This window comes from Chanodichthys erythropterus, chromosome 11 (genome assembly GCF_024489055.1).
Source record: "Chanodichthys erythropterus isolate Z2021 chromosome 11, ASM2448905v1, whole genome shotgun sequence".
Taxonomy (NCBI): domain Eukaryota; kingdom Metazoa; phylum Chordata; class Actinopteri; order Cypriniformes; family Xenocyprididae; genus Chanodichthys; species Chanodichthys erythropterus.
In genome coordinates, this window is record NC_090231.1 from 40,270,771 (window position 1) to 40,286,587 (window position 15,817).

Genomic DNA, 15,817 nt, shown 5'->3' on the forward strand with positions numbered 1-15,817 from the left:
AATAACTGTTCGTAGCACTGATTTTCGGAGAAACAAGTATGTTAACTTAGAATGTTCCCTAGATATTTGCAAACATATTATGGTATTTTTATGCTTTAGTAAAAATTACATACCATTCAGTGGAAGGTTATTTGAGGAAGCAAAACTGCTTCCAAGGCATCGCTATGAAAACCTTTTGGAACCTTATTTTTAAGACTGCATTTTAAGCAATTAAGTGACCATTCTGTAAATATCTGACAGTTAATTCTACAATGATTCTCCATTGTATCTTCAACCTGACTCTTTGCTTTGCATCTTAAGAGAGCAGGCAGCTGATCGATACTTGAACCAGATGATGACATTTAAATCTTTCTCCTAAACCAAGGACACACAAAGGATCCTGCTGAACAGCTAATTGGATCAATTACAATATTTCAAATGCCATGAAATACCATCAACACATGCAGAAACAATACATATTTATTTTTATAGTGCTGATTCACTAGAATTGTAGAAATGACAACTGTCGAGTGTGAAGATATGATCTGTTATTTTAAGAAAAAAAAACTTCAAAAATAAAGCACTACTGAGTCATGTCAAAAAATCATTCACACATCTGTGAGGTTTGATGATTTCAATCATCACTGAACTGTTCTTGGTCCGTTTTGTCTTTGATCTTAATATTATTGCTTTACATATGATTGTAATGCCTATCAATAGCTGAAAACGAACCAAATTAGAGTATTTATCATATTTAGAAAAGGCAGAAAGTCTTTGGTTATGGTGAGCTTGCAACTTTATTATATGAAACAAAAGTGAATGAAATTCCACTGTAAGTTAAATTAATTCGATATTACATATAATTTGGTAGTAAAACACACATTTTATTGGTGCAAATATGAGTAGGGTATATGCATTTTGTACAACATTTGCAAATGCTTTATCACTTAATTAGAAGCACCACAATTTTAAAATTGTGTCATCTGTTAGTTACATAGCAACTACTGAACAGACATTTAGAAGTTTATTTTAAAATGCAAAGAAATGGAAATAAAAAAGCTCTGTAAAGGGTGTCCCATCGGGTAATCAAAAGTTCTTTACACACTTGTGGTCTTTATGCCTTACACTAAATATATGCACAATATTAGCTTATGCATTATATTTACTTTAACTGTTAGTAATGTCTTAATTATTTAATTTAATTATTTATTTCAGAAATATTTTAGAGTTATAATTTTACAATTATATTTATAAGTTAATACAAAACCTGCCTTGTGTGCAATTTACATTTTTTTATATATATATTTGAGTTATTGTTATATCTCAAAATAAACGGCAAATTAATTTAATATAGTTTGGGCGCTGTTTTTTAATTGTAACCTTTAATATTATAGTACGATGCAAGAAAGTGCTCCCTCTATATACTTTAGAGCATTAGCGGAGATTTCTCTTCTATCCTTAAGAAATGTTAATTATAACTGAATATATTTAAAGAGAGAGACATAATTTGTTCAATAAACCACTGTTTAAAAAAAAAAAAAGAAAAAAGAAAAAGAAGAAATTTTATGTTTAGTTGTCTCCCCTTTGCTGTACGGAACCTGTACCAAAATGCGACTTTCAATACCGAAGTACGTACTGAACCGCCATGTTTGTGTACCATTACACCCCTAACACATACCATTCAAAAGTTTGGGATCAAAAATATTTTTTTAAAGGAATAGTATTATTCAGTAAGGACATATTAAATGGATAAAAAAGGCATATATATTGTTGCAAAACAGTGCTCAAATAAGAATTCAAATAAAAGCTGTTCTTTTGAACTTTTTTTTCATTTAAGAATAATAAAATAAATAAATAATAATAAAATGTAGCAGTTTTCACAAAAAATAGGAAGAAGTGCAATTGTTTTCAACATTGATAATAATCAGACATGTTTCTTGAGCAGCAAATCAGCATTAATGCATTTATTTTGAATGATTTCTGAAGCATCATGTCATGTGACACTAGCTCTATGTTTCCAAAATTGAAATACCACATAAAGCATTTGCGAATAAATCAGCGTTTCCATCACAGGTGTTCAAGCGAACAAAAAGTGTCACTTCCTGGGAAATTGGCAAAATATATCTGTAATGAAAATGTAAGTTTCTGCAATCGGGGAAGAAATGATGGCTGTTTTTTCCTCCATCATAAATGACTTGCGTCTCAGAGTGGCAGACGCAATGCAATTAATGCTGTCATGGTGTTTGGGAATGTAATCGTGTGAGATGTTTCTGGGAGGGAATTAAACCAAATCATTCTAATGACAGATTTTGGCTCAGATGTTTCAGAATAACTAAACCAGCATTTGAGATGCTGTGATGCAAATGGTCTGCTGGTTATTCCAGTTATCCAATCACATCATCTGTTGAGGCAAAGTCACCTGAGTTTTTGTTACGCATCGAGGGATTTATTTAGTAAATGTGTTTCCATTGTAGTTTATGTGCATAAAAGGTGGTTGGAAACTGAAGACTGGAGTAATGATGCTTTGATCACAAAAGAAATTACTTTAACATATATCATTACAATAGAAACATTTTAAATTTTAATATTTCACAATTACACTTTTTACTGTATTGTTGAGCATGAGAGACTTCTTTCAAAAACATAAAAAAAAATAATAATAAAAAAAAAAAAAATCATACTGACCTCAAACTTTTGAATAGTAGTGTAATATTGTGGCCCAGATTCAGCCCACATCTGGTACATGTGGATTACACATGTGGGCCGGATCTGGGCTGACAATATGTTGCTGTCAGGGGGTGCATTGTGAACTATGCTTTTTACAAAGACAAGTGTCCTTCATACAAAAAGTGTTTCAACATGAAATATTTAACACAGTACATTTAATGCGAGACTTCAAAGATCAACTGACACATATGGGAGAATGGTTAACCAAATCCAGAGATGACAAAACAATACATGAACTGTCTGTCTGTCTGTCTCACTCACAGGACTTCCTGGTAAGGGGAGGAAGTGTTGGCGCTGACCGCAGGGTGACGCTGATAGTTGATTTTGTCATACAGGGTTTGGGGCTGCAGAGGGAGTAAGAGAGTGACATTACAACAGATTCCAAAGAAATGCTTTGCAACAGTGCAGTCAACTTCTCTAAACATGCAGCGAAGCTCTTCGTGATTACCCTATTTGTTTTGTCTACTGTTGGTTTTTGCATGATGCTCTATGCTACTTCAAAAAACAACATGAATCTATTAAATTGTAAAGCATTTTTTTTTTTATTTTGCCTGTAAATATTATGAACCCATTTTATGAGCAAAAAAGATGACAACAATATTAGATGCATTCATTATGCATGCAAGCACTCACCAAGTTTTGCGTGACTTTCATGTCGTCCACCGTTTCATAAATGGACATCCCGTTTACAACACTTCCAGGTCGTTTCTGTAATATAGGCCTAGATTAAATCTTATTAGCTGCTGAAAGTATATCCTCATTTCTATGCCATTTCTTTGGTTTGTGTGCATGTAAAGTAGATGTGCTTAAGCATGCAGTGTCCTAAAAAAAGTCATTTAAAAACGTTGCACACATCCACAGGAACCTGAAAAGGTGGATATCAAATTCATAAGGGCAGAAATGAGATGCTCACCTTTGCAATGCCATCAGTGTTCACGTCTTCATAGACTGTAATACCCCCTTCACTTTCTCCTTGTCCTGAAAGTATGTGAAAACATCTGTTAGACCATGAATAAAATGCTATAAAACTTGTTCTGTGTGTGCATGTTCACAATTGTTCAACACACCTGTTTGGTTCCTCCACCTGCAGCACGCAGCAACAGTTCCACTGAATATGACAATAACGATGATACTGACACCTACTGCGATCAGTAAATACATCTGAGGAAAACCTGCATTACCTAAAACTGTAAAATCAATACCACCAAAGTTAAGATATAACAGTTATTCCAAAGCATCCATAATAATTATTTTTAAAAAATCTGCAAATAATCTGTGACAGCATTTTCTGCAGTGTTCTCGCTGTAAACACTTTCTATTTTTCCTTTTGGCTCTGATGCTTTTAAAATATCAGATTCCATGTTGAATGTTTCCTGGTGGTCTTTATTTTATTTATTTATTTTTAAGTTTAAAATTTGAATCATATAATTGGAACACTTTACACTATGGTTCCATTATCTATCATCAACTAACAGTCAACAAGAAATACATTTTTGTTACAATGTTCATTAATATTTGTTAACTTTAGTTAAAAACACAACCATTCATTGTACGTTCATGTTATCTCAAGTCCAATAATGTTAACCGATACAACTTTTGATTTTAATAATACAGGCAGAGTACATTAATGTAATGTAATGTCAGGAAGACTTTGGACTCCAATGTCGGTCTAATGTTAAATTTTGGTTGAAAATGAAAATCAGGTTATCATCTAAACCCAATGTTTGTTTAACGTCAAGCTTCAATGTCAGACAGATATAAAAAACTTGGTTGGAATAAACACCACACTGTAGTAAAAAAAAAAAAAAAAAAACTGTGAAATGCATGGCAGTACATTAACGGAAATAACAAAGACCATCAACTGAAGTAACATGTTTAGAGTGCGAAAAAGAGATGAGCAGAAACACAAGAACTACAACAGTCTTCCGACCGCAGCCTGAAATGAAATCAACTATAGATAAAAGACGATTAAATCTCTCAATATCTCAGCAGAGGATTAAACATCTCCACAAACAGCATTACCAGCTTCACTTATTACTAACCAGTTTGACTTTATTTCTGCCATAAATTCACAAAAGTAACTGAGAATCAATAACTTTTTTATGTTATTTTATTGAAAATAATTATGGCGATCAGTGTTTGCTTTAGTCAGGCTCTTGATCCTTGCCTTTTAATGTTAGTTTTTCACTGGCTGCTGTAACTGTTTGTTTGTTATGGCAAACTTAAGAGAAAATATGATCAAATGATACTTGATAAATATATAATCATCATATAGTGGTCTGATTCACTGATATCTTTCAGAGTCTAATTTAAAGATGTTATTCATTTTTTTTAAATCCTTCAGATTATGATTAAAACAATGCATACTTACACAGGACTATTATAATCAATAATATGAAAATAATAATATAACATCTATATAACCAAACAGATTCACAGAAACCAGACCACTAAATGATTATATCATAAACATCAACAAGTATAGCCAACATCATCTGATCACATTTTCTTTTGCTGTTCTTACCATAACAAACAGTTACAGCAGCCAGAGAAAAAGTAATGTTCGAAAGTCAAGTTTATAGTCTTTTTTACAGTGTGGCATTTACTTCAATCAAAAATGCCCAACACTGGAATTTGATGTAAAGACTACATTAGGTTTTTACATTAAATCATTATGAATTTTCAACCAAAATTTGACATCTGCCCAACAGTGGAGCTTGACATCAAATAAATGCTGCATTTAGACGTCAACCTGATTTTCATTTTCAAACTAAATTTGATGTCTGTACATTTAAGTTCACGTCATAGTGCCTGCTGGGAAGATTAATAAATGCATTATTATTTCATGTTAACTAATGTAGTTAACTAATGTTAACAAATGGAACCTTACTGTGAAGTGTTACTATGACTATACTAAGAATTTAAGCTATTCAATATTTTAACAGACCTGTACCAGATTGCTCTTTGCACTCTACAGTCTTAGTAGTATGCTTGATGCTGACGGTGTTGTTGGCGGTGCAGTTGAGTGTAGCACTCTCTGCTGGATGGAGGCTGATATTCAGGTTCGGTCCAGTCTTGACCAGATAGCCGCTCCAGCTGTAGGAGGGATTCGGATCGCCGGACGCCTGACACCGAAGATTAAATATGCAGATGTTTTTTGACAGCAGCCAGGAATCATTGAGCTCAATCTGTACATCTCTGATGAGATCTGTAGGAGAATAATATGCATAAGTTAATTATATTTACATTTTGAAAACAAAGGTTGTTTTTTGGCGTCATTGGTTCATCAATGAATTTTTTCACATCCATAGAACTTTCCATTGTGTGTGTGTGTGTATATATTAGTGGGAAAAATTTCTTCAAATTATTGAAATGTTCTTTACACTAATAAAAAAAATTTTCTTTTAAGAACTGTTCACTGGAAGGTTCTTCTATGACATCACTGTGAAAATTCACTTTTGGAATAATTATTTTTAAAGGTGTACTGTTTTCTTCATAAAGGAACTATTTAACTTACAGGGTTAGTTCACCCAAAAATGAAAATTCTGTCATTAATTACTCACCCTTAACCATTCTACTGATGTGTGAGTTGATGGATATTTGATGAATATTTATATGTGAATAAATGCCTAAATTCAATCTGTTCATCATATAAAGTGATCATGTCTCTTCAGAAAATTTGGACTAACCACTCAAATTCATATGGATTAGTTTTACGATCTCTTTACGAACAAAGTGTCAGTTGCGGAGCTGTCTGTGGAGGGACAGAAAGCTCTCAGACTTCATCAAAAACGATCTACATTTGTGTTCAGAAGATGAACGAAAGTCTTAAGGGTTTGGAACGACATGAGGGTGAGTAATTAATGACAGATTTGTCATTTTTGGGTTAACTTATTAAGGTGAATGGCTATGGACTATGGCATGAAAAAGTTTGTGAACCCCTTGCAAAATATGTGAAAAGGAGAATTATTTTATACATAAAAGATGTTTGCATTTAGTTCACAAGACAAAACAATAGCTGAATTTGATCCACGACTGTTTTTATGTTTTGTGATTGTTCATGAGTCTCTTCTTTGTCCTGAGCAGTTAAACTGAGCTCTGTTCTTCAGAAAAATCCTCCAGCTCCTGCAGATTCATCAGTTTTCAAGCATTTTTGCATATTTGAACCCTTTCCAGCAGTGACTGTAGGATTTTGAGATCGTACTCGGTTACTAACGTAACCTCGGTTCCCTGAGATACGGAACGAGTACTGCGTATGGGGAAAGGTCTCCCTTTTTCCCCGCTGCTGAAGCCTTTTTCAATAACGCAGTGTAACTGCACCGTCATTGGTTCACTCATAGACAAGTTGTTGAACCAATGGCGGCGCGGCATAGCTGCGCGGCCTATGGCGACAAAGCGCGCGAATATTCCCGCCGAAATGGGCGGGGTATAGGGCTATATAAGCAGGCGTTTCGCCATAGGATTTCAGTGTCAATCGACTGAAGCGACGACCCTGAGCCGCAGCCTCGTGGAACGGCAAGTGACGCAGTACTCGTTCCGTATCTCAGGGAACCGAGGTTACGTTAGTAACCGAGTACGTTCCCTTTCGATACTCACTCGTACTGCGTATGGGGAACGAATTCAACCACGCCGTGCCACGGCTGGGAACGATATAGCTTGCATTTGGCCACCCAGAGGGGGGCAAAAAGGACAAGCGGAGGCAAAGCCTAACCGAACCCATGGTTACACTGAAGGAAGATACTTCCTATGGTGGCGTGAAGCGGGACCTGTTGGAAGCCGCTAATCACACCGACAGGACCCGAGCTTGTAAGGTCGGGACATCGAGGTGATAGAACCTGACAAAGGTGGACGGCGAAGACCAGCCGGCCGCCTCACAGATGTCTTGGATGGAAACTCCGTTGGACCAAGCCCACGAGGAAGCCATTCCTCTAGTGGAGTGGGCCCTGACTCCTATGGGGCAATTAGTGCCCAGTGAGGAGTAGCACAGGTTAATAGCATCCACTATCCAACGGGAAATGCGTTGTTTCGAGACCGGAGACCCTTTGGTGCGGCCGCCAAAACAAACAAAGAGCTGATCCGACAGTCTGAAAGACTGTGATCGGTCTATGTAGGTCCTCAATGCCCTGACTGGGCAGAGTAGCTGCAGCTCTGGTTCGTCCGCCGAGGGAGGAAGAGCAGAGAGCGAGATGACCTGAGCTCTAAACGGAGTTGAGAGCACTTTAGGGACGTAGCCATGCCTAGGTTTCAGAACGACCTTAGAGTCACCAGGCCCGAATTCGAGGCATGCAGGGTTCACAGAGAGGGCCTGCAAATCGCCAACACGCTTTACCGATGCTAGTGCTAGTAGCAGAGCGGTTTTAGTGTTAGGGGCCTGAGGTCGGCTGAACCCATTGGTTCAAATGGGGCTCCTTTCAAGGCCCTGAGGACCAACGAGAGGTCCCAGGAGGGAATAGTGAGAGGGCGAGGAGGATTCAAACGCCTAGCACCTCTCAAAAACGGATCACGAGCCCGTTTCGTCCCACCGATTGGCCAGCAATAGGAGCGTGGAACGCTGCAATGGCTGCTACGTAAACCTTAAGCGTGGAAGGGGAGCGCCCCATTTCCAAGCGTTCTTGGAGGAAAGACAGTATGGAAGATACGTCACTCTCCACAGGGTCTATGTTGCGTGTTGAACACCAATCAACAAAGACTGACCACTTCTGGTCGTAGAGGCGCCTCGTAGATGGGGCTCTAGCCTGAGAAATGGTATTTAGGACGTCCTCGGGGAGGCTAGTCGGCTCCCATCGAGGGACCAGAGGTGCAGAGCCCAGAGCTGCGGCTGTGGGTGCCAGATTGTTCTGTTTGCCTGAGAGAGGAGGTCCCGTCTCAGGGGAATCGGCCACGGGGCTCTTAGAGAGAGCCTGAATAGCTCTGAGGACCAAACCTGGTTCCTCCAGAGCGGGGCCACCAGAAGGACTCTGTGCTGGTCTTCTCTGATACGCCTGATGACCTGGGGGATCAGTGCGATCGGAGGGAAAGCATAAAGGAGCGTGCTGGGCCATGTGTGGGCCAGAGCATCTACTTCCTTCGAGAAAAATGTTGGGCAATGAGAGTTGTCTTCTGAGGCGAAGAGGTCTACCTCTGCCTTCCCGAAGAACTCCCAGATCGTGAGGACCACTTGGGGGTGGAGCATCCACTCGTCGGAGGGGATGTTGCTCCGTGACAACATGTCCGCACCCAGATTGTTCCTGCCAGGAACATGAGTCGCTCTGAGCGACTGAAGCCTCGGAAGAGCCCATTCCAGCAGTCGTTTCGCCAGAGCGCATAAGCGGCTGGACGAAAGACCGCCTTGGTGGTTCAGGTATGACACCACCGTCATACTGTCTGACCGAACTAGAACATGACGTCCCGTCAAGTAAGCCTGAAAGAACTGAAGGGCTTTCATCACTGCTAGCATCTCTAGACAGTTGATGTGTAGATGGCTTTCCTCGTGGCTCCACGAGCCGAAGGCCGGTCTGCCCTCGCACACAGCGCCCCAGCCCAAGTTGGAGGCGTCTGTTGAGAGCACCGTCCTCCGTGAGACCGCCTGTAAGGGGACTCCGCGTTGGAACCATACTGGATCCATCCAAGGTTTCAGGGCTAGAAGACAGGCCCGATTGACCTTGAGACATAGGCGGCCGTGCCGCCATGCGCTGGGAGGAACCCGGAACTTCAACCAGTACTGAAGAGGCCGCATCCGAAGAAGGCCTAGCTGCAGCACCGGGGAGGCGGAAGCCATCAGCCCTAGCAGCCTCTGGAAAAACTTCAGAGGGAGATAGGCTTTGTTCGTGACAGATGCCGTGAGCTGCTGAATTGCCAGGGCGCGCTCTGGCGAGACTACTGCCGTCATACGGACCGAGTCGAAAACTGCTCCCAGAAACGAAATTCGTTGAGTGGGGCATAGCGAGCTCTTGGCTAAGTTGACCCTGAGACCCAGGCATTGTAGATGGCTGAGGAGCACGGATCTGTGGCGTTCCAGCTCGTCTCGCGAACGGGCTAAGATGAGCCAGTCGTCGAGGTAATTCAGAACCCGGATTCCCATCTGTCTCAGAGGGGAAAGCGCCGCGTCCATGCACTTGGTGAAAGTGCGGGGAGCCAGAGACAGCCCGAAGGGCAGGACCGTATATTGGTATGCCACCCCTTCGTATGCGAATCTCAAGAATCGTCTGTGACGGGGGGCTATCTGGATGTGAAAATACGCATCCTTCAGGTCCAGCGAGCAGAACCAGTCCTCGGGGCAAATGTGCGCGAGGATCTGCTTCAGCGTCAGCATTTTGAACTTCCGTCTCATGAGGGAGTGATTCAAAAGCCTGAGGTCTAGGATGGGTCTGAGACCGCCATCCTTTTGGGGACCAGAAAGTAGCGGCTGTAAAAGCCTGTCTCGCTCTCTGACGGAGGAACCATTTCCACAGCTCCTTTTTCCAGCAACGACATGACTTCGGCCCGGAGGACATGAGCGTCGTCCGGATTGACCGATGTTTGAAGCACCCCGGCGAAGCGGGGGGGCCGTCGTGCAAACTGGAGCGAGTAGCCCTGGTTTACGATCCCCATGACCCATTCTGACACATCGGGGATGGCCTGCCAGGCCTCGGCCCGAGTGGCTAGGGGTTGAATAATGTTGGGTGACAGACCGCCGTTGAGAGGGTCGTACACCGCGAGGGGTGGAAGAGGAAATTTGCTCTTTTTGTGATGAGGTAAAAATTTGTCCGCCGTGAAAACGGCGTTTGGAGTGGGCGCAACAGGTGTGGGCCCAGCTGTCACTTGGAGTATGTTTCCCACGCCCGGAAATAAACGAGGCGGAGGGGAAATTACCCGTGGGAGCTTTTGGGGTGGTCCGGTCGTAACGGGACGGTCCCCCATCCTCTTCCTGTCCGACGAATCAGGACGACTTCGGAGGCACCGGGTCCAGCACAATCCTGGGCCGGGGTCCCTGGCGCCTCGGGAAGGGAGGGCGCTTCGCAGGGCGCGAGCGCTGGCGATGCTCCTGGGGCGGCGCTGCCTGTGTTGCAGGTGGGGCTGGTTTGTTCTGCTGAGCCGGCGCAGTCCTGGGGCGGCTAGACGCAGAAGCGGAGCTGGAGCGCTTAGGCAAGAAATGCCTCATAGCCTGAGACGATTTCTGCGCGGCAGTAAAGCGCTCAGTGAAGCCATCCACTGCAGGCCCGAAGAGACCAGAAGGCGAGACCGGGGCGTCTAAGAAGGCCGTCTTGTCTAGGTCTTTGATCTCCGTTAGGTTGAGCCACAGGTGGCGCTCCAACACGACCAGGCTGGCCATGGAACGACCGATGGCCTGGGCCGTAGCCTTCGTAGCTCGCAGGGCAAGATCCGTGGCGCTGCGGAGATCTTTGAAGGCTGGCGCGTCGATTCCAGACTCATCCAGAGAGCGGAGGAGTTTGGCCTGGAATGCTTGAAATATGGCCATGGTGTGGAGCGCAGAGGCAGCTTGGCCCGCCGAGGTGTAAGCCCGTCCAGCCAGAGTAGAGGTGGTCCGACAGGGCTTGGAAGGAAGGGCCCTCTTCGTCTTCCAACCCACAGCCGCGGGAGGACAGAGGTGAGCAGCCACCGCTTCATCTAGGGGTGGCAAGCGCTCGTATCCCTTCTCCTCGGCGCCGTCGACGGCGGTGAGGGCGGAGCGGTGCGTAGTGTGGAGGCGGGCAGAGTAAGGAGCGCGCCACGACTTCGTCAGCTCTTCGTGGACCTCAGGAAAGAAGGGCGCTGAACGCTGGCGAGGTGCTTGGCGGCGGCCTGGCAGAAACCATTCGTCCAGGCGGCTGCGAGACGGCTCCTCTGGAGGGGCCCACTCGAGGTCCAGCTCTTCAACGGCTCTAGACAGGATGCGGAAGAGCTCGGCATCCATGCCCTGGCCATGCTCGATGGGTTCCAAGGGAGGCGGTGGAGCGGGGTCTTCCGGCTCGCCAGCCCATCCTTCCGCTTCGGAAGCCGCAAGAGACATGGAGTCGTCTTGTTCGTCGTCTGTTCCCCCGAATGAGACGAGGTCACTCGCTTCTGCGGAGGGACGCTGCTCAGGGCGAGAGAACAGAACTGGAGAGAGTTCCCTGGGAGGAGAGGGCGAGGCACGCGGGGGCTGGGCCGGCGTGAGCTCGCTCAACTCCTGGCGCTGAGTCGCTCTACCCCGCTGTCTTTTCCTCGCCGGACCGCGGGAGGAAGGAGACGGGAGGGCGCGAGCGGCGAGATCGCCCTCAGTGAAGAAGGCGACCCGCGAGCGCAGGGAAGCGAGACTCATACACTCGCAGTGCGGGCATGAGTCTCCAGCGAGCGCGCCGTCTGCGTGGGGCTTGCCCAGGCAAGCGACACACTCGCTGTGTCCATCGTCGTCGTGCAGGGGGGCCCTGCAAGTACCACATGAGTGGCGGGGCATCGTGAGACGCCGCTGCCGTGAAAACGGCAATTGGGTGGCTCTTTTAGAGCGGCGAGGGCCGCGGAAGCTCTTAAAGCGGTGAAAACCGCTGGAAATCGCTCTTTTAGAGCGGCGTTTAAGCCGCGGATGAAGCTCTCAGGCGGCGCGCCGGATGGCGGCAGGGGACGCACAGGAAGCGGCCGGAAGCGGGAAGCGGGAGGCGGCGGCTCGGCGACGGCGCTAGAAGCTGCAGTCCGCGAGGGCGCCGGCGCTTTCTTCCACCGGCGAGTCCAGGCGAGTCCGCTGCGGGAGCCTCTTCAGACGGCGGCGAGAGCAGAAGGCGGCGAGCTTCTTCGGCTTCAGGCGGAGATCAGCGAAGAGAAGTAGATGTCGTCGCTGAAGGAGAAAACACTGAAATCCTATGGCGAAACGCCTGCTTATATAGCCCTATACCCCGCCCATTTCGGCGGGAATATTCGCGCGCTTTGTCGCCATAGGCCGCGCAGCTATGCCGCGCCGCCATTGGTTCAACAACTTGTCTATGAGTGAACCAATGACGGTGCAGTTACACTGCGTTATTGAAAAAGGCTTCAGCAGCGGGGAAAAAGGGAGACCTTTCCCCATACGCAGTACGAGTGAAGTATCGAAAGGGAACTGAGTTTTCATACTGAGGACAACTGAGGGACTCAAACACAACTATTAAAAAAGGTTCAAACATTCACTGATGCTCCAGAAGGAAACACGATGCATTAAGAGTCGGGGTGTGAAAACTTTTGATTTTATTTTGTTTAAATATCGTTTTTCATTTAGTACTGCCCTTCGGAACCAACAGAAGATACTTGCATGTTTCCCGGCAGAAAAATTAAGTACCATTTACCTTGATATTTGAATTCAAAAGTTCCCTCAGCTCTTAATGCATTGTGTTTCCTTCTGGAGCATCAGTGAATGTTTGAACCTTTTTTAATAGTTGTGTTTGAGTCCCTCAGTTGTCCTCAGTGTGAAAAAACAGATCTCAAAATCCTACAGTCACTGCTGGAAAGGGTTCAAATATGCAAAAATGCTTGAAAACTGATGAATCTGCAGGAGCTGGAGGATTTTTCTGAAGAACAGAGCTCAGTTTAACTGCTCAGGACAAACAAGAGACTCATGAACAACCATCACAAAACATAAAAAAAAAAAAAACAGTCGTGGATCATCAGGTCACCACACACAGTATTGAGAATCAATGGTTCACATACTTATGAATGGGGTTATTTTAATAAATTCAGCTATTGTTTTGTCTTGTGAACTAAATGCAAACATCTTTTATGTAAAATATTACATGCATTTTTTATTATCCCTCTTATTTTATTAAAATAATTCTCATTTTCACAGATTCTGCAAGGGGTTCACATACTTTTTCATGCCACTGTATTTAACTTAAGTTCTTGAATGTTTACATCCTAACAGCATAAATATCAAGTAATTATACTCACCATGTACATGTAGCTGAATTAATTTTGTTGGATATTGAATAGAGCTTGTTCCTGCAACAATAGATAGGATTCCAGAATCCTGAAGTTTCAGGTCTTTCACCGTAATACCAATATTGTCCTCATTCATCTCTAACCTTTTGTAAAATTGAGATTTCAGCAGGATTAACTTATTTTTAGCATACTCAGCCAAGTCAGTCTCATTAAGTTTCCACTTTACTTCAAGATCTTCTTTTGAGAAATTAGCAATTAAATCCAGCGAGTCTCCGACAGCTTTGTGCACCTCAACAACTGGATCAGTACATGAACCTACAATACACAACAAACAACTTTGGTTACGTATTATTATAAAATCATGTCACATTTAAACCATCCAAAAGAACATCACAGTATTTGAGTTGAGAGTTTTCTGTCAGACCCTCTCACACTTCTCACTTTTTCACTTTTATCTTCTTGAGAATGGCACCACAGCACAGTCAGGCTCAAGACTTTATTCCCACCAGATCTGAATTTCAGACATAGTGCATGTCCTGTAATGGTTTGTAATGTATATTTGCACAATGACTCCTGATCTGTGTCTGTATTTTCAGCTCATCAACCCCGTGACCATTCGTGCTCTGCTAAGGAAGTGTTTCACACCTCCTCCTCTGCCCACCAGACTGCACTCTTGCTCTTTTATTTTATTTATTTACACAGCACCACATCACCACAACAGCAGCCTATTGTTTAATAAATGTTGCACATTTGAAATACTGTTTTTCTTCCATAGCACTGAATGACAAGTGAAATTAAAACCCTGAAATAACATACTTTTTTAAATCATTAATACTGGTTGCAACAGAATAACGGTCTGATACATTCGGCCACATTATCTAAAGATAAGGCTTGAGGTTTCCTGAGCTGAACTTTTCTCTTTTCTCAAAGATGAAACATGGATAAGACTTAAACATAACATGCATGATCATTTGCCTCAAAAATAAAGGTAAAAATACATTTCAATTTAAATATAACCATTTTAAACATGCACTGCATTAAACATATTTAGTTACATATTTAATAAACATTTAATGTCATTTACTTCAAGTTACTATGTCACACACACACACACACAAACGAACGTATACAAACTCATAAATATACATCTACATATGTAACCAAGATGTGCCTGTATATGGAACCAAGAGCAGTTTTTCAGATGTAGCCTATATTAATTCCCGATACATACCAAATACAAATAAGGTAGTGTCTTACAACCTTTAACTGAGATGTTTTTAAAGGTACTCACTCTGAAGAAAGAAAACCAGTAGAACTCCTAAAATGGAGCGCCAAGACTTTTGAAAGATGTTCATGTCCGGACGTTTAGACGACAGACTGAGGCATCTGAGACCGCAGATATCGCTAAACAGAAGAGAGAAGACGACTTCCTTTCACCGACTGCTTCGAGTATCTCAGTTTGTGTACATTTGCCCACTCTTCTGTGGCTGTTCTGACACTAACAAGTGTCAAACATTAACAAGTGTCTAACACAAATAACCAACACACAAACGGACCTTTGAGAGACGCCTCCTGAAAGATGCGCTTGAGGTTAAGGGGCTTTCTGGTCTCTAATTCGGTTTGCACCTCCCACAATGTTTAGTGCAAGAGCACAACAGTTGCATTATCCAGCACTGTTGCAGGACATGAATATGGAGATGAAGAGTTTAGATGCGTGTTAGCTACTGTAACGTAAGTGAACAAAAGTACTGGCACCTCATCAGGGAGCGAAAGTGAAGTGAAATTCCAGTCGGAATAAGGAAGTCAACTTAAAAAAAGAGACTCTCTACTCTCTAAGTGGTTAGCGTCCCTGTATATCTGTTTGCGTATACAGAAAGCTTGCTTATGTCAGTGAAAGAATATTAGTTTGCACATGACGGGATACATCAAGCTGGTGAACCACAAAGTAACCTTAACCACACCATTGCTACCTGCCAGAGATAAGCGACTTGTCATTTCGCAGCATCTCACACGTCTTTCCCCAAAGAGAAGGCATACAAAGTATACATTTGTTCAATGCATATGAGCAAAGACGCAAACGTTGTTTTTTACACATCAGAATAAATAATTTTAGGTAGTGCAGGACATTGCAGAGCAGCTAAACAGAGGAAGTGAAACTCACATCGACAGAGGTTTTAGTTCTAATGGAAAGTATTACTCAGATCATGGTCAGCAGAAGAGTTGGGCTCTGTCAGGAAAACTTACTTAGGCTACTTACTGGAAACAGGTTTCA

At 43.3% G+C, this 15,817-nt stretch overlaps 1 protein-coding gene across 2 annotated transcripts; it reads right to left on the reverse strand.

Moving 5' to 3' along the window:
* Positions 1-770: 770 nt before the first annotated feature.
* si:cabz01074944.1 (natural killer cell receptor 2B4) lies at positions 771-15,285 on the reverse strand. 2 transcript variants are annotated; one of them, XM_067401002.1, is made up of 7 exons: positions 14,837-15,285; positions 13,555-13,860; positions 5,660-5,914; positions 3,774-3,893; positions 3,620-3,684; positions 3,340-3,414; positions 771-3,050 (listed from the first exon to the last, which is right to left on the reverse strand). In XM_067401002.1, exons 1-7 carry the CDS (start codon positions 14,898-14,900, stop codon positions 2,964-2,966), a joined length of 972 nt encoding a protein of 323 aa, XP_067257103.1. In that variant the 5' UTR covers positions 14,901-15,285; the 3' UTR covers positions 771-2,963. The 2 variants fall into 2 exon arrangements, with proteins under 2 accessions (XP_067257103.1, XP_067257102.1); XM_067401001.1 differs by having other exon boundaries at positions 5,654-5,914.
* Between the last annotated feature and the right edge of the window lie 532 nt (positions 15,286-15,817).

Excerpts from the sequence above, each read along its gene's own strand:
- si:cabz01074944.1 (XM_067401001.1), bottom strand. The coding sequence starts at position 14,900 with ATGAACATCTTTCAAAAGTCTTGGCGCTCCATTTTAGGAGTTCTACTG. Across the intron at positions 13,861-14,836 it reads ACTGGTTTTCTTTCTTCAGA|GTTCATGTACTGATCCAGTT; the intron begins GTGAGTACCTTT and ends TGTGTATTGTAG. Across the intron at positions 3,051-3,339 it reads TGAAAGTCACGCAAAACTTG|CCCCAAACCCTGTATGACAA; the intron begins GTGAGTGCTTGC and ends CTCCCTCTGCAG.